General features: G+C 32.6%; 1 protein-coding gene across 10 annotated transcripts in view; it reads right to left on the bottom strand.

Annotated features, from left to right (window-relative positions):
• Positions 1 to 19,318, bottom strand: part of LOC118190859 (rho guanine nucleotide exchange factor 28-like) — a 565,987-nt gene that overhangs the window by 158,149 nt on the left and 388,520 nt on the right. For all 10 annotated transcript variants that reach the window (XM_085819410.1, XM_085819412.1, XM_085819415.1 and 7 more), the window contains one exon: positions 4,523 to 4,605. In XM_085819410.1, the coding sequence (XP_085675536.1) occupies positions 4,523 to 4,605 (83 nt within the window). The remainder of the gene's footprint in view (positions 1 to 4,522; positions 4,606 to 19,318) is intronic.

Here is a 19,318-nt window from a genome sequence, read left to right as displayed (position 1 = left end):
CGGAAGCCCCTTTATTCCATCAGTTTATGTACGCAAAATGTTCTCAAGGAACTGGAATCGCTTTAATTGACATTTTTTGCTAACTAATTAAAATTACCTTTCATAAATAATTTTTTGCGAAATCATTTGCAAAAATAATAAGAACTAACAATTAAATTAACTCCATTTAAAAGCAGAACAAAATCTCTAAAAATAATATCAACATTTGTAAATTTAAGTTTCCTAAGCCATAAGAAAAACTCACCCGTTTGCCTTTATTTCCATTAACTTAAAATGCAGTAAAAGAGTCTTTACGACAAAAGGTGGACTGAAAAGTGAGTCACTCACATTATCTGCACCATTGGAATTCTAAAACCACTTTGCCCCGTAAAAATAGACAGGATTTCATTTATATAAGTTCCAGCAAACTTTTCAATAATTGTTCTAGTGAAGATTCTATTATGATGTGTCTCTATTCTATTATGATTTGAAAACATTTATTTAGCACACGAAGATTATCATCGACATACGAACGCGTAATGCTTGAAGTTTTCATATGTCTCAACAAGTAAACAAGCGTATATCATCACACTCGAATTCAACAAAAATGATTACGCATTTACTTGAGATTACGTGGACATCTCTCACATGCAAATCATTTCGAAGAAATGCTGCAGCCATCAAAAGATCTCTATATGCAGATTCCAAAACATTTACGAACAGAAAATCAGTAGAGGATACTTTCCCACGGCAGTTAACAAAGAGTTTCGTGTTACACAAGTTTGTTAAATGCATCTGTAGACTGTCTAAACGTAAATTAACCAAAACTCTAACAAACTCTTGAAAGGCAGCAAAATTTTATTTTGTAAGTATTAGCAAACAAATGAATTTTAAACACAAAAAATAACTTTCAGGCCATCATATTTTACAAGTTCAAATTATGCAGTACATTCTAAAATATGTTAAAGGATTTGGCATAAACATTAAAAAAAATCAATGGCATTTTGAGCTAGATGAATTACGCCATTAAGAAATACCATGAAAATAAGTTACGTGATTTGCAAAGCTTTCTTTCAGACCATTTGATCGTGATCTGCGATAAATTTAATTGCTATGGAGTTCGCTTGTCGATAAAATAACGAATGTCACGAGGAAATCGACGCGACACTATTTCACGGAAGTGGTCATCCAGACTGCATTTTAAATCCAGCCAATCCACGAAGAAAAGAATGTTTCTGTGGAGAATGCCATTTATGGACCGAGTGCAGCAGATGTTCAAACTCGTGTGGATTCCATTCGAGAAAAACCAAACGATTCCAAAAACGTTGGAAAAGATATAAAAATTTCTCTTAAGGGGGGGGGGTGCAGCACAACAATATAATTTTCTTAACTTTCCAGCGCGTTAAAAATGTACTGTGTATTTTCGTGAATAAGACGAGGATTTTAGAAAACTATCTACTGCCGAAGTTTTGGAGTATTCTTAGATACAAGGTCCAGAAAAATTAGAAATAATTCAATTAAAAAAATACTAATAATTCAAATAACTAAAATTAATTAAAAAATATTATTAGCCCAAAGGGGCAAATTGCCAAAAAGGGCTATGAATTTCGTTTGGGATTTTGCGTTGATTCACTATAAACGGCGAATCACTTTTTAAATTGTTGCCACCAAATATTATCGCCCTGTATTATATTTAAAGAAATTGAATAATGAAGAATCTGCATAAATGTATGTATGTTTCTGGCATAGTAATAAAACAACGGTACCTAGACCCATCAAATTTTGAATAACGTACGTCTCCAACCGAATATGGTCATCTGGAAGCCCTGATTTGGAATTTGTTTTATTATCGATTTCATATTTTGTAACACTTTAACGAATTTTTTTATTAAGAAACTCAACAATTTCAAAGCAAGCAATGGCAACACTGTACGGAGGAAAAAAAAGAAACTTTATCTCCAGCGCGCGAGACTGTGTATCGGGAATTCTAAAGATATGCTCATTTTAAAATTATTTTGCGATATTGCTGTTGAATTGAATTTTATGGTTTAAGTGTGAAGAACATGATATTAAATAAATAAAGGTAACACACAAAACGGGGGGGGGACTTTGGGCATAATATAAAATTTGAAAAGCTTTCAGAATTTTTTTTTTTTCCATTTTATTTAATCTTCATATACATTAATCGCATATATTTAGAATTTTCTCACAATTCTCGGAAGTTTCCCTTTGCAGTATTGGAAATACGGACGAATGGTACTGTTCTACATACCACCATTAATATAGCCATCATCTACCTCGTAGATTATATCTTCGATTCCATCCAAAGCACTGCTAATGTCCCCCTCGAAAGACCCGGCGATAGATTTTAGTTTATTTTTCCGGATGAATAGAATTTCGCATTCATCTTCAATTTTTCTGCTAGGTCTAGCTAAGTTAGACGAACAAAATTATTCGAACTTTAGTTGATCTACGAGTTTTCAACTTTAACTAAACATTTGCAGCAAGGGCATCTCGGCTTATCCGGAAATTCGTGGTAAGTAAATAAATGTCTTGTTAAAAATGAAACTGAAACTTAAAAATGTATAATAGCTTTATTTTCAAGCATCGTTCTCTTCACACTTATGCCATATGGAACTCAACAGCAAAATCACAAAAAATTCAAAAGCAGCATAGCGACATATGCTTAGAAATCCCAGTACAGTGTTGGCATACAATTTTCTATTTTTTCATGTTCGCATACTTTTTTTTTTTTTTTTTTTTTTTTCTCAGTTCATCATATCAGTGTTCGGTTTTCTTAGTAAGATGGCTTGCAAAATATTTTTATCTTTTTATTATTAACGTTTTGTGTGTTAAATTTATAAATTAAATATCATGTTCTCCACGCTTACATAAAATTAAATTAAACAGCAAAATCACAGAATACTTAAAAACAACATATTTTTAGAATTCCCAATGGACAGGTTAGCTTGCTGGCGATAAAAATGTTTTATTCCGTTGAAGTGCTGCCTCTGCTCTCGTTCAAATCGTTGAAATTGTTAATAAAAAATTAATTTTTTTTATAAAATATGGAATATAAAATCCGAGCTTCCAGGTGCACATATTCGGGTGGAAGGCTACGTTATTCAATATATGATGGCTCTAGGCACCGTCGTTTAAAATGCGAGGAACACAGATACATATATGCGGATTGTTCGTTATTTAATTTCTTTAAAAATAATATACAGGTCGATATTTGTTGGTCAACAATTTGAAAAGTGATAAGCCGTTTTCAGTGAACTTGACGCAAAATCATATTTTGGAACTCATAACCCTTTTGTTAGTAAATAAAACTGGGAAAGGTGCAGGAAGATCTTATTACCAGAAATGCATTTTATAAAACAATTCAAAGAACTTTGTGCAGATTTAAACACAGACATTAACGCCTTGCCACTTAGATAGAAAAGACAGATTCACTACCGTTCTAAAAATATAAATTTACTGACCTAAACTTTCGCTATCAACGGATGGATTACGCTTTCTGATTTACTTTGGAAAAGCAATGCCACTAACACAAAACCCAATATAAATTATTATTCTATGATAACGAAAACATTTATAACTTTCCCCATACAAAAGATTTTAGGAAATTCTGAAAACAAAATAGCAACTTATTAGTAAAGAGCATTCAGTTCGTGACTGCGTAGATAGTATTATTCTAGTCAAGCCTATTCTTTATGACATCATCAAGGAAATACATAAAACTGAAAGCAAGCCTTCGATATAGTATCTGGCGTGATCATTCGATACAAACAGGAAGGCCAGATGACTAACAAACTGGCGTCCTGAATGTTCTGCGTAAGGGCTTGTTATATAAAACACAGCTTTTTTCACACATGATATATTTTCAGTTTGCCTATATCGTCTTCACAAGAAGGGCACAACGAAACGAAGAATAAGACACGATGATTCCGTGGTATGATAATATGTGACACCCATACGTTTTTGTCGATCTGCACCTATTATTCACGCTCACGATTCCTCTACCTAGCCTACATTGCAGTTAAATATTTTTCCGAAAACAATGATGCAATTAGATATAAATATTGGTAAATTCCTATAAAAAAACGAGCCCACGAGCGGACGAGCGGTAAAGACGCTAAATACTGGTAGTTCGGTCCGAGGATCGAATCTTTCCCCACGTGTAACGTGTATACGAGCGATTTTCCCTTAAAACGTTCTCCACGAAGGCATCCCTTCCTTTAGGCAGATAGCCCTCGTGTGCTTTGCCATAATTAAATAATCCAATTCTATCAAAACCCCATCAAATCTGTCCAGAAATATGTATATCCAGAGTAGAAATCAAGATAATTTTAAGATTTTACTAAGCATACACGAAAGATATATTTCTAAAGCATTCATTCTATCCGCAGAAACTTAATATACAGCATTAATATTCATTTAGTTTTGAAAATTGATTTCAGTCATATTCTCAAGTAGCAAAAGCAATGATAAAATTATTAAAAAAAAAAAAAAAAAAAAATAGATCGTTAATTTTACTTACGTGAACAACAATCTGCTTGGTATTTAGCTCTCTCAGCTTTTGTATTCCTTCATGGATATCACGAATTCTACGTAAATTATCCTCTGAAAAGAAAAAGAGAGATATAAATGAAAGTAAGTCTGGTAATCAATAACATACGAGTTCATTGATTTTAGCTTTCAATAAATCTAAAGCAAAGGTTTGTAAAGAATGACTGTTCAAAGTTGATTACAACATTGAAAATATTCTAAAGATTAGGAATAAATTAAAATAATAATTAGCGGAATAATGATTGATGCAATGTTTAGGAGAGAAAAGTCACTTCACCGCTTTAAATAATTTTTTATCAAAATTTCACTATTACGTACACTGGAAATATTATATTATATTAAATATAGAAATATTATATTAAATACACGTATGTTATATAAACTACGTGCAATTGGATTTAGAGATAGAAAATATAAAATTCTCAAAACTGAAAAAGAATGTTGAAAAATTGAAAACGCATTTCAAATGAACTCCCCTCCGCCTTTCTTCTTTTCAGCTCAAAGGAGGGTCAGCCCAGAAGTCTCTTAGTCTCAAAACGGGATTTTTATGTAGAATCATTATAAAAATCTCAATCACTTTTCAAATTGCTGCCACCAAATATTATCGTCCCGTATTACATTTAAAGAAATTAAATAATGAAGAATTTGCATGAACGTACGCATTTTTTCGCACTGTAAAAAAGCAACCGTATCTAGAGCCATCGAATTTTGAATAACGTAGTCCTCCACCCGAATATGCACACCCTGAAGCCCGGATTTAGAATTTCAAGTTTGTTTTATTGTGCATTTCATATTTTGTAAACTTTAAAGAAATTTTGATTAACGAACTCAAACGATTTCGAAACGAGCAATAACAAAACTATACAGGGAGGGAAAAAAAAAAAAAAAAAACTTCAGCGCGCGAGACTGTATATTGGAAATTCTTATGATATGCTCTTTTAAAATTATTTTGCGATATTGCTGTTGAACTAAATTTTATAGTTTAAGTGCGAAGACATGATATTTAATAACTAAAGGTAACAAAACGTTAAAAAAAAAACACCCTTTTATGCGTAATATAAAATCTGAAAGCTTTAAGTTTTCTTTCTTAACTTTAGCTATTATTCTAAATTTTAAGCATTAGAATTGAAAAGTTTATTATTGCACATTATTCCACTTAACGGAAGACATTTAATGCAGGATGTGAATAGTTACAGGCAGACTGGGAACCTGTTTCAGTACCTTATAATCAGGTTTGAAGATCTGATACGAATCTTTAAAACTTGCTACATAAAATTATATTAATCATTTACTCCTTAATATGCCAGATCATGCACAGAGTGAGCAAACTTGTCTAGCGCTAAACCGGAACACACAACTTCAACGGCAAGCTGTCTGACTTCGAAACTGTCATAACCATAATCGTAATTGTCATAATCAATACTCGAAACTGGCATAAATTATTAGGTCATCATCGACCTCTCGCTAAAAGTGATCGTCCGTTGTTTTAGATGATTTTGATGCCGTGTGGAAACGATGTTAAATACATGTTCATACATGTTCTCAAGAACTCGCTTTAAGAATTTACTTTGCCTAAATGTCTGAAAGTTTCTACATTAGATGTAAGCGCGTGTATCCCAGTAAGTTTCTGAGCAAACGTTTCGTTAAAAAAGGGGGAGAAGCAGAAGATTATTCAAGTATTTTAATTCTAATCCTATGAAAAGTCTCCATTGTTATACAGAAAAACAACAGTGACAACTAATGCCAGAATTCACGGATATTTTACACAAACCGAGAACGACGCGGGTCCCGGAACTTCTAATCTGAATTACGAATCGTTTGTCTTATCAGTTTATTTAAATTATGCATTACCTTCTAACACACTTGCAAGATATACAGGGTGGTCATAAAAAAATTCCTCGATATATGAACGCCTAGCAGCCTATCCGCTAAACCAATCGAAATGAAATTTCACATATTGTTATTTGAAGATCTTGCGCTCTAGATAGTCATGATTTCAAATAATAGAACTATCACATCATGGTGGCAGTGAAAATATTTCGAAATTTTCGAATGGCAATAGCCATTTCTTTTTTCCTGCGAAATTGATCAACGCACTGAAAAACCATAAATGGCGTTGTAATGGTAAACGTTCAATGAAAATTCCCGGCATAAAATATTTATTCTTCGTAGTTAAACCACAAAACTCAATTCAACACCTATATCACAAAATAGCGTCTTTTTCCGAAAATAAGACACTGTCTTACTTTCTTTTTTGGTCCAAAATACGCGCTAGACTTATTTTCGGGGGAGGGCAAAAATAAAAATATATTTATATATTTTTATTTAATATTTATTTTACACAGAATACAGGCATTTAAATTTATTCAATTACAGTCATGTCATCTTCTTCTGGAACATCGTCATAAATAAAATTCTGAATTATATTCTGATTTTCTTCAAAATCCATTTCCTGTTGTATCATTGGTCCGAATCTCTCATGTCTTGCGATATAGCTATCGTTAAATGAATACTTCTTGTCTAAGTAGCCTGTTCGTAGTGCATTGGAAACATCACTATCAGTTATTTTGTCCCATGAATTTTTTACCCAATTCACAACTTCTTGTAAGCCTGGTTTTACAAAATTACCTCGATGATTTCTCACCATTCTGTTTTCAATATATTCATTGATTTCCATCCGCAAATGATCCTTGCATGGCTTGTTTATTGCAATGTCAAGTGTCTGGAGGTAACCAGTCATTCCTGCCGGAATCATTATTTGATCAATCATCCTCTCAGCAAGAAAGTTTTTCATGTCTTTAGCGCAGTGAGTACTGGCTGAATCCCAAACGTATCTCTCTCGGGGCAAACGGTGAACTGGTTAAGATAAATTCCAAGAATTAATTTGAAGCAAACTGTAGAGGTAAACAATTAATTTCTCGGATTATTTTGTTTCAAACATTTCTCTGAAATACGAATATTAGAAAAGCTAAACATATTATTACTTAATAAATCAACAGCATTTTTTAACGAATTCTTTTTGTCACATTATTTTAACTAGGGATTATTTTCGGGGGATGTCTTATTTTCAGAAAAAGACGGTAATTTAAAAAGAGCATATCTTTAGAATTCCTAATACACAGTCTCGCGCGCTTGAGATAAAAATCCCCCCCCCCTTGTACAGTGCTGCCACTGCTCGCTTTGAAATCGTTAAGTTTGTCAACCAAAAATTCGTTAAAGTTTTACAAAATATGAAATAGACAATGAAACAAATTCCAAATCTGGGTTTCCAGATGCCCATATTCGGGTTCAGGATTACGTTGTTCAAAATTTGATATCTCTAGGTACCGTTGTTTTATCACAGTGCGAGAAACATACATACATTTATGCAGATTATTCATTATTTAATTTCTTTACATATAATACAGGGCTCTGATATTTGGTGGCCAACAATCTGAAAAGTGATACTCCGTTTAGTGATTCGACGCAAAACGCTAAAACGAAATTAATAGGCATTCTGAGCTAATAATAAGACATTTTTTACCATTTCTGAATGAAGATAATTTGCTTCACAGGTTAAGACAGTGAAATATTTGACAAATGTGAACGGAGTTGTCGACAGCACCCAGTTCGTTTCTAAGTTCCCACTAGGGTAATAGCCAATTAATTAATCGGCATGATTTGAAAACAAGGACGCCGTCTTTATGACGTCTGCATTCTATTTTCCAACATCCGATTTCACTCGACATCCGGACTTGACTAACTGGGAAATAAATGATCTGTTGAAGCCACTGATGGTAAAATCTTTCGTTTCGTATGAGATATGCTTAGCGATAACAATCACACGTAAGCGGAATTATTTATGAACGATACCATAAAGGCAATAACTTTGACTGATTCAGAAAAGAAAAAAAAATATTATTACTATTATTTATCGAATTAGTTAAATGTGATAGTGGTTTTAATTACTTACGCAATGCAGTAAAAATGTTTACAAACGTAAGACAATATACTTTTTTCATCGATTTCATAATTTGGGGGGAGGATTAAATTCATACTTATTTCACGAAATGCTTTGAATATTTATAAATGTAAATGCCATATTAGAAAATTACTTAATTATTCTAGTTCAAAGATGATTATTAAATTATTAGTCCTTGAACACATGGCTCGAGAGTATATTACTAATTAATCATAATTTTTAACTTAACAGTAACATCATAGTACTCCATACAAACATTTCGATTTCAAACAAGCATTTTTAATATGCTCAACAGAAATGGCACGAAATGAAACCAAACGGGTAAAAAATTTGTCACTAACGGTATAAAATTAGTATAGTAAAATATTGTTTTTAATTAGATAGTTTACTTTTCATTCTAATCAGAGACATGCTCTTTGTCAAGTATTCAAATATCACAATATTTTATTTTTTTTAGAACTTATCATAAAATGTAAGGAGAGTCCTATATTCGAGGAGATTTTATTTTCGAGTAAATATGTAAGTTAATTGGAAGAGGGGGTGGGAGGAAATAAAAAATTCCTCTAATTGAATTATACTATTTAATTTAGGCACAGCATACGACGGCTATTTGTGTTACCTCTGTTCCAATTTTAATCGAGTCCCCAGGGAATGGAATTTGAGGGTCTCGTAGAACTCTTCCTTATCATCAACTTCTCAAGCGCATTTCTGTCTTGATAAATTTCTTACCTTATGTAGAATAGAACCTTATGTAGCAAAGTCACTGCAGTCACAAATCAAATATCTTATTTACGGTTGGTTTGTGGAGAACTTAAAACATGGAAATCCGTCTGCCTGAGTTAACCCGCCATATTTCCCGGGGTGGGGAAGGAAAAAAAAAACAAACAGCTTTTTATAACGCAGATCATATTATACTCTATAAATAATAGTGTGCAGATTAAAATCAGTTCTTTTTCTTTTATTTTTATTTTAGTAAATAACATTTAACAAGCACTACAAAGTGAAGAAAATCGCTAACATATATCTGTATATATTTAAGCCCTTCCCCATTCGAATGAATTAATATGTTTAGCTTGAGACATTACATAAAGTCCAATAAACTCGCGCAACTAATGCAAAGAATTTCATTAAATTCCACTTAACTTTCAGAAACGCTTAATGAAGCTCCAAGAAATGACAAACTTTTTAACCCGACTGGCATTATTCTTTTCAACAACAACAAAAAACTCATATTAAATTCACATAAAACAAATAAATAGCAATGTTTTGCATCTCAGCTGCAGTAACAGTTTTAATTAAAATTCCTTATTGTCTAGATAATACGAGAAAACTATCTTACACGACATGCTATTTCCTGGTAGATTGTCTTTGAGAAGACAGAAAACGGTAAAAATGCAGAAAACGTTTAGTTTTAAAAAGAGAAAAATTTCACTTGGTATAATGAATATATAGAAAAGGATTCGGAGATGGAAATATACAAAAATCAGAATAATTATAATTAGTCATCTAGTCATCATCATTTTAAAAATCATCTAGCTTCGCGAATCACATGGAACTAGTATGTTTTTCCAATAATTAATCTAAAAATATACAAAAGCAAAGCTCTGAGACAGGAGTAAAAAATAATCGATAAAAAAACATATTATATCGCTCAAGAAACGACTACTTGAAATTTAGACCTCTCAACTCCTATGTACTAGAGAATTTAGATACAGAAAGGTGTAAGGTGATCACGTCCTGTAAAGTGAAAAAACAATGACGTTTAAACTTAAACGCATTATGACATGGGGAAATCACAAATATATGGAGTAACAGCTATAATGAGGAAATTGCGCAAACTCCTTGATGCTGGTTACAACCGAAATCAACAACTGTTCCGACAAAAGTACAGCATTTATATATTACAATATAAATCACCACTTCCTAGGATTTTACCAAAATTATACTCGGACATTCCTAAACATCGTAAAACTTATCTTTCTAAACATATTATTAAAATTAAATAATCTAATTTTTTTTATTTCGTTTCGTTCGTATTGTTGCGCTTTTCTGACATCAGTTGTTACGTTATTTTCTTCCTTGACGTTCGTGTGGATTTGGAGTGAATAACGACGACAGCATTTGATGGAATATCGAAACACACTTTATTCAGCCAATATTCATCAGGACAGATCCAAAGTCACTTTTTACACTCGTCAAAGACGTACAATAAACACGCTGGAACAATCAGCGACACAGTGGCAGGCACTGGCAGGCAATAACGATAGAAAAAGCTTCACTGCAAAGCACCAGAGTACAGCTCTCGACTCTGCTCGATCGTTCTCGGAACTCCACGTACTCTCGCAACTCTCCACACTACAACTCGCGATGCACTCAACAACACAGCTCCCGACTCTTCGGTTCAGTCGTTTCCGGAGCTTAACACACTCTCTCGACGATGCACTAATCGCGATACACTAAGTGACTCTTCGATGCACTCGACGATCCACTCGGCACTCGCTGCCCGGCTGTCAACTCGATCGACTCCGCACGGACTGACCAACTCGAGACTAACTATCTCGCACTCTAGACGAGGCACACACTCAATGACTGACTATCAGCTTTCCAGACGAGACGTACACTAACTGACTGCGAACCAGCAGGGTTTATATAGCTTTCGGCTTGTGTTCGAGAACATTCTGGGCTAAACCGGTAAGAATTCGTTCCAGAAGGTTCTCCATCCGCCCATGGCATATCGCCAATTTTGTCACCAAATGGGCGATTTCTCGCCAAATGTGACAACCCTACCTCCTTACCATTTTATGGCAACCCTAAAACTGCTTTGCGGGGAAGTCATCTTACCGCGCCTGTAGATTTTGTATTATTTATTTCGTTTTTTGACAGCAGCTTGTAAAAACTGAATAAGAATAACATCTAAAATTGTAAATGGAAATAAGAAGTTAAGACTGATATTGATTTTTTATCCAAGGATGCATTGTGAATTGCTTAAAAATACCAAATATGAATATCTAATGAAACATATTTGTATTACCTGGAAAAACAATTATACGAAAGTGATCGTATTTTCCAAACAAAACACGAAACTTAATCGATTTTAGCAAGCATTAAAGATACATAATTTTAGGTTTCATTACATTTTAAAAATATATGATTATTAATAAATAAACTAATATTCAACTTAAATATAAATAATGAAACATTTTTAGCCCAAAGGGGTGTTAGACCCAAAGGTCACGTTTGCCTCAAAACGGCATTTTGCGTAGTTTCGCTTTCTGCGTTGATTCATTTTTCAAACTGTTGCCACCAAATATTATCGCCATGTATTGTACTTAAAGAAACTAAATAATGAAGAATCTGCATGAATGCATGAATTTTTCTTGCATTGTGAAAAAATAACTGGAGCCATCAAATTTTGAACAACGTAAGTCCTCCAACAGAACATGGCATTTGGAAGATCGAATTTTAAATTTCGAATTTGTTTTATTATCTATTTCAAATTTTGTAAAACTTGAACGAATTTTTGATTAACAAACTCAACGATTTCAAAGCGAGCAATGGCACCACTGTATACGGAAAAACACAATTTTATCTCCAGCGCGCGAGACTGTGTTTCGAAAATTCGAAAAAACTGCTATTTTGCTGTTTTTACGTATTTTGTGATATTGCTGCTCAATTGGATTTTATGTGGTTTAAGTACGAAGAACCTGATACTTAATTAATAAAAGTAACACACAAAACGTTAAAAAAAAAAGAAAAAAGCCCTTTTAGACGAAACATAAAATCTGAAACCTTTCAGATTCTCTTTTCTTTTCTTCCTCTTCCCCCCACCTCCATATTTTGTAAAACTTACAAATATTTATCAACAAACTACGATTTGAAAACGAGCAGTGGCAACACATTTCGAAATAAAGCAAATTTTTTTATTTCCAGCGCACGAGACTGTTGCCATTAGGAAAATTTAGTGCGAAAATTAGAGTTTTCAGAATTTTTAATTAATATCTCGGCTGATGATAAGAATGGTCGAAATGGCTTCCCACGAATTTTTGGAATCCGGAGGTACCTCCCTCGAAACTCAACTCCCCGCCGTTCTTGAGCAAGGTTCATGTTCTCACAGCCGGATTTAGACTTGATAAGGCCCTAAGCTATTTGAGATATGGAGCCCTTTATAAGTTCAGATATTATATGTCAGTGCCAAATATGATTTTCGGATACCTACAGGGTTTGTTTGGGGGGGGGGCTCCCAAGAAAGCGGAGGCCCTAAGCTATAGCTTGTGTAGCTTTATACGTTAATCGTCCATTGCATGTTCTCGAAATGACATCACAAATAAGCACAATCTCATAGATTTTAAAAGTATAGATTTTCAGCAGCAAAGAGACAGTACGAAAAGTCATAAAATACATATATTTGAGCAAGAAAAAAAATACCAGAAGCAGATGTTTTCTAAAATTTTAGGCTCGTTTCGAATTTTCAAAATTAAGATTTCCGGATGAAAAAATATTAATCGTTATTTATAATAATAGTTTATAATAAATAAATATCATAATAGTTTTTAAATAAATAAACAGCAATACAAAAAGGAAAAAAGTACGAAGCGAAATAATTTCGTCATCAAAGTAAGAAACTGGAACAGCACCAATAACTTCTCCTTCATTAAAACCTTAAGGTCTGAAAACAATAAACCTATGCTTTTCATGAATCAATCGAATAACATAGTTAAATAAATAACACCATTTAGTACTAGCAGAAAACGATGAGGGCGAGAATACAAGCAATCAAGTTCAACAACACCGACACAACTGCTTACCAGCAATTTCTTTAACTCATTCATTGAACCGGGTGGGGCAATGCTGTTCAGATTGCCAACTAATCCTACTTCAAGTCTCAATTGTATGGATAAATCATTCAGCGCCAAAAAGATGGGCATGATTCACCTTAATGCCCTCACATTATCCATTAAGTACGTCGATGGATATTTTACAGAAGAGGGTATCGACCTGGAAAGCGTACGGTTTAAATTATATGGCATCACTTCAATGTCATAAAGTAAAGCAAATTAAATTCCCAAACTTCTTTTGATATTCCTAGTATATAAAAAAAAGGAATATATTTTATCCTTTCCAGATTAATTATTGCTAAATCGATCAATAAAATACACAGGGCCTGTATCCAATTCTACTATAACTATACAAAGGAAGCTAACTCACAATATTATTCGCTTCATTGTCGTGAAAATAAGAAAACTGCTAATTAACATTGACTTCTTAATGCAACACAAAGTTCTAGACAGCAGTAAAATGAATTCTTCATAGCTAAGATGAACAAAACAATCGACATGGCTTAAAATTTAAACTCGTTAAGCACAAAACAACTTTTAGAACAAACAATATATACTAATTATTCTGAGAAGAATTTCAGAATATTTAATATTAAAAGAGAATATTCTTGAGTTTAAAAGAAAAACTGCTGGCTGTATCGAAATATATTGCATCTTCCACGTTCGTTGGTCCGCTGAATAAGGTAAAGCAGCGATTCTCAACAGGTGGTATGCGAGAGACAAATTGGTGGTACTCAAACAAAGTATTTTTAACTATTAAATTAAAAAATCTTGTGAAGAAAAAGAACAATTGATAGTAATTTCCTGCGATCGAACTCAAAGATTTCAAAAGAAGACTGAAGATTTAAAAAATAACACACTTGTTAACTTTTGGCTGAACCGATTAAAAAAAAAAAAACTTTTCAAATAAAGCTATTAAATTTTGATTGCCTTTTTGCAGAACCTCTCAAACTTGAATTTTCTTCCATGTTATATTTGAAAAATAAATACAGAACAAAATTAAAAGGAGAACCTCATTCACGGTTAAAACTAAGTGAAATAAGATCACACATAAAGTAATTGATTTCTCTTAAACAGGCCCAAATTTAACACTAAATTTTAGGATTAAAGAATTACAAATTAAATTTTGATAATTAAAAATGGTAACCAATTTTTTATCTACTATTTTTATGTGCGCATATTAAATACAAATAGCCAATAGATTGAGCAAAAGGCAATTTAATATTTCTATTGAGAAATTGTAAAATAATCATTGTAAAATGTAGTGATGCTACAAAAGTTTTCCAATTTTTGTTTAGATGGTAAGTGTTAGTCAAAAGGTTGAGAACTGCTGAGGTAAAGCACGCGAGGGTTATCCGCCAAGGAATCTCTACGAAAGTTACCTGGGTATTCGTAAAGAATTTTCTGACAGAAAGTGATTAATTTACTTTATACAAAGGAAAACCATGGAAATAGCCATGCAAGGAACCCGTTCGCTAGTCGATCTACCAGTGTCAGAGTTTCGCACATAGCCACCGGTACGCTGTACTTCTTAAGTCATTCATGATTATTCAATAAGATCCTGAACTACACAACATACTTAAAAAGAAAATGGCTTATTTATTTTCCCTTTTACCAACAAATCATTTAACTTAGAACAAATTAATTGTTTAAATACAAATTTCAAGTTTAGTAAGAAACCGGAAACCTCGATTAGACTTCTTTCACGCCCTGGAAACTCCCTAAGACATACAGGCCATAGGAAAATCTTTGAGATACTACTGTCAAAATAATTATAAGACATCACTCCAAAACCATCATGGAACTAAAGGACACGATAATTGCAACGTGGCAACACGAAATGGACGTAAATTTATGCAGAAAATTAGTTCCTACTCTGCCTAAAGAAATTTCATGGAACAATTACACAAGGTAGCTAAACACTAAAGGATTTCAAGGATAAAAATATCTTCTAATATTTTTGTAAGTTATTTAATTAGTTGGACATGAAAATTTCATGGGCTGAAACTTTGTTCTGCTTCGCCTTTGAGAGCGTACATCTACAATATGTAATAAAACATCTCCTACAATAGATAACAAACAAATTGTTAAGCTATGAAAAGGTACAATCTGCACCACACACAAAAAAAAAGAAGGGGGAACAGTTCCATGCCTCTCGTTCTACCGAGCCGATTGACGAAATTCAACTTGCATTTTTCATGTCTCGAAAGCATGACTTAGGATTTATACTAGATTCGGACTTTTTCTGACAAAACATACAATTTTTTTGTTCTCCCATATTTCAATTCTGCGACTCAAATTATGCCAAAGTACTAAGTTTTGTAAAACACGCACGAGAAATTTTTAAGAATTTGCTCTCAAAATTTTGGCTCCTCATCGTTAATTGAATTTCTTTCACAATTCGAAATTTAGGATCAATCCAAACAAAATTAGCAGGTATTTTCTCATTTATTTCTTAAATTTGTATTGTTTTAGTAATTTTTATACATTTTTCGAAAACATTTTGAATTACAACTTATAAAATTTTTTCTATCACCTTAAAGTAGATAGATGTATTTCTAGGCATACCTGTAAAAGATTAGAGTTCTTTATTCAAAATTTCACAAGATATACGTGAATTTATATATTGGCATGTTTTGATATTTGGCATATTTGTTAAAAGCAATAGTAACGCCAAATGTGGTTTATGCTCTTTGTTAATATTATTTCAAAGAATGAACAATGCACTTTTTCCCCACTCCAGCGCAATGAAAGGGAAAGGAAAATAGGTTAACATAAATTAAGAATTTGCAAAAAGGATAATTCTTGGGGGAAAACTGAAAAAAGCCGAGATAAATTTTTCAGTTTCTCACCAAATTTTACAAAATTTAATATTTAGGGATAATTTGAGTGATAGAACTGAAATATGGAAAAAAATTACTATGCCATTTCAGAAAAAGTTCGATTTTGCGTCAAAATACCTACATAAGAACAATGTTATGCATTAATCTAATATATCATCTAAGATACTCGTTTGAGACATGAAAAACGCAAATTAAATTTCGTCGATCGGCCATTAGAATGGGAGATGTAGAAGTGCCGCCATTTTTAATTAAGTTGTTAAAAGGTGCATTGCTGACACAAACACCTGCATTCATATTTTTTAATTAAATCTAAGTAAATTTAAGCTTTGATTATGCATGCGTAAGGGGAAAATGAGGAAATCCACACAATATTTTATATGAGAAAGCGTATTATGTAGAATGTATGTCGCATTATATAATGGTAAAAACGTCTTTTGCTTCTAAAATTAGGGAAGTCTTTCACCAGTTTTAGATAAATCTCACTAATATAATGATGATTTTTACTTCAGAAGAAAATTAACAACAAACCGATGACTACTAAAAAAAAGTTATAAAGTAGTTATAAAAATTTGAAACTTGGTTTGTTTTACAAACAATTTACGTTTGGTTTGAAATTTGTTTACATTTGAGCAGAATAGTGAATTAAGTCTTCCTGCACCTTCAGCGTCTTTTTGCCGAGTGGTACCAAAAAGTTTATGCACCGAAAAATCTGCTCTCTTGCCCACTTTTCGACTTGCGCTTGTTTTTGCGTAGAAACTCTAATTTTAATTGTTAAAAAAAAACTGGTTTAACTACATTTGGGGTTTTATGTTTTCCAGTATTTTTCAATTTTTAATGAACATGCTTTGAGTTTTTATGCAATTTTGCTTTGGCGCGATATGAGAACTAAATTAACTGAATGAGAAATATATCTCGTAAAATTCGACGAAATAAGTTTAAATGAGATGCAGCAAAAAAATGTATAATTTAATAGACCATACAAGTCATGTAGTGTTCACATCAGATTTTTTCAAAAAATAATGAAGTCATAAATTAATCGAACATCGACTTATCTAGACTACATCAAAAATTCACATCAATCATCTATCCAACGCATGCCACTTAAATGCAGTTACATTTCATGTATCCGCAAGACATGAAAGTTTGTAATGATACCTTACATTCATAGAATGCTGACTGGTGTTTTCCAACGTTTACAAATGCACAGATTTCGCTTTGTCTTGACCTGCAGACATTAATTATTCTCAAGAAATTTTTTTTGCATTTAGTTTATATCATAAGGGTAACGACACGCAAATAAACTACAATTTCAGTCAGTGTCATTGAGAAGGAAGAGAGATGAAGGCATTAAAGTAGGTATTTATCATATCTCTCTTATTAGCCTTGTCATGGGAACGCCTAATTATTTTCACGCATGGTAGCATCTGATGACATAGCTTTCAAAAGCACTAAGAGGTGAATTCCAACATCGCGTCTTCGGACCAATCCCATTTACAGCAAACAGAACCTTTCTTAAACACAGGTAGAATTTTGAAAAACGTTAATACATGCTAGAAATATTTAGGAAAAGCCGGTAGAAAATAGAAGCGGTCCTTTTAAGTTTTAATCTCTCTTAGAAGTCTTTTCCGTAGAAGAATTACTAGAAAAATAAGAAGTAATAATGATGGCTGAAAATGACAACAGAGTTATACCGTAGAACTATAGAATCACAATGAATCAAATTTCACTGGAGACTGTTTTGAAAAACGTTAATACATGCTAGAAATATTTAGGAAAAGCCGGTAGAAAATAGAAGCGGTCCTTTTAAGTTTTAATCTCTCTTAGAAGTCTTTTCCGTAGAAGAATTACTAGAAAAATAAGAAGTAATAATGATGGCTGAAAATGACAACAGAGTTATACCGTAGAACTATAGAATCACAATGAATCAAATTTCACTGGAGACTGTTTAGGCAACTAAAATCATATTTCACTAATAAAAAGTACGATAAATTTAAATAATATCAAGTAACATTGTTAAATGAATATTTTATGAAAGGAAGATTATACAGTAGTAGAATTAGGACCTTCAAATAACGGTATTTTGAACTAAACTTCCTTCAAGTGCACGCATACTATCAGGACAAATTAATTAAGCAGGTTGAAAATTCCAAGTGTAAGGATCGTCAATTATAAATAAAAGAAAGTTGCGCTTTTCCGGAATGGCAATATCAGAAGAAAAAACGATCGTGATTTAAAAAGTAGAAAGACAATAGTGTCAATAACGAACGGAAGCATAAATGAATGCTGCTTATCATATCTGTAATCAAGCTCCTTCCATCATTTTAATTCTTTATAAATAGTAATAAATTACGTTGTTGCGCTAAAGTTATTTTTGAAATTAAAAGCCAAACGACAGGATTTATGAGTTAACGTGACAGAAGCCCTCTGTTAGCCGTTCACCGCGAAGAAGAAAGTTAAACTCCAAGATAATTTATTTAAACTCTCATAAACACGTTTCACATTTGAGGAAAAAATTAAATAATAGACACACACAATCCTCATTAAAATGGACGCAGATATCTGAAGTTAATAGCAGGCATACAGTTTATGACAATAATTTTAGTTTAAATATCCATTAAAAAATCTTAAATAATAACACAGAACTGTAATTTACAGAACAGAGCAGGAATAACTGACAAGAGCACTCAAAAATACCGAAGATAAACACATATTGTTCTTCTCTTCCATCTTTCTCAATAAGACCCCTTCCGAGGGGCTTCAAAAAGACTTGGCCCGGAACTTGATTAAAATTACAAATTTATTACATTGACATTTCTCATACACTCTTTCATCTTATCCGTATAACTAATCATGCAAAAATGCAAGAGTTATTTTTCTTTAAATTCTGTCATTTCATGCGCTTTGTCCTAACGCGTTCATTCCTAATACATGTTTATTTAGAGACGTCTAAAAACCGTAATACTCATGTTACGTGCAAAATTCATAGCTATTAGAATTTTTTTTTTTTTTAAATGCTAAAATGCAGCCTAAATTCATTTCAGATTGTATAAGTCTACGTAATGGATAGTGCTATTCGTAACATTACAAAAATATTACCATTTCAAGTAAGATGGAGAGGTGTTCAAGAC

The sequence above is a fragment of the Stegodyphus dumicola genome, chromosome 6, assembly GCF_044657685.1.
Source record: "Stegodyphus dumicola isolate Sdum_Otavi_A_Nest chromosome 6, ASM4465768v1".
In the NCBI taxonomy this organism is placed as follows: Eukaryota; Metazoa; Arthropoda; class Arachnida; order Araneae; family Eresidae; genus Stegodyphus; species Stegodyphus dumicola.
The sequence above is the reverse complement of the archived record's forward strand: the minus strand, read 5'-3'. Positions and strand labels throughout refer to the sequence as shown.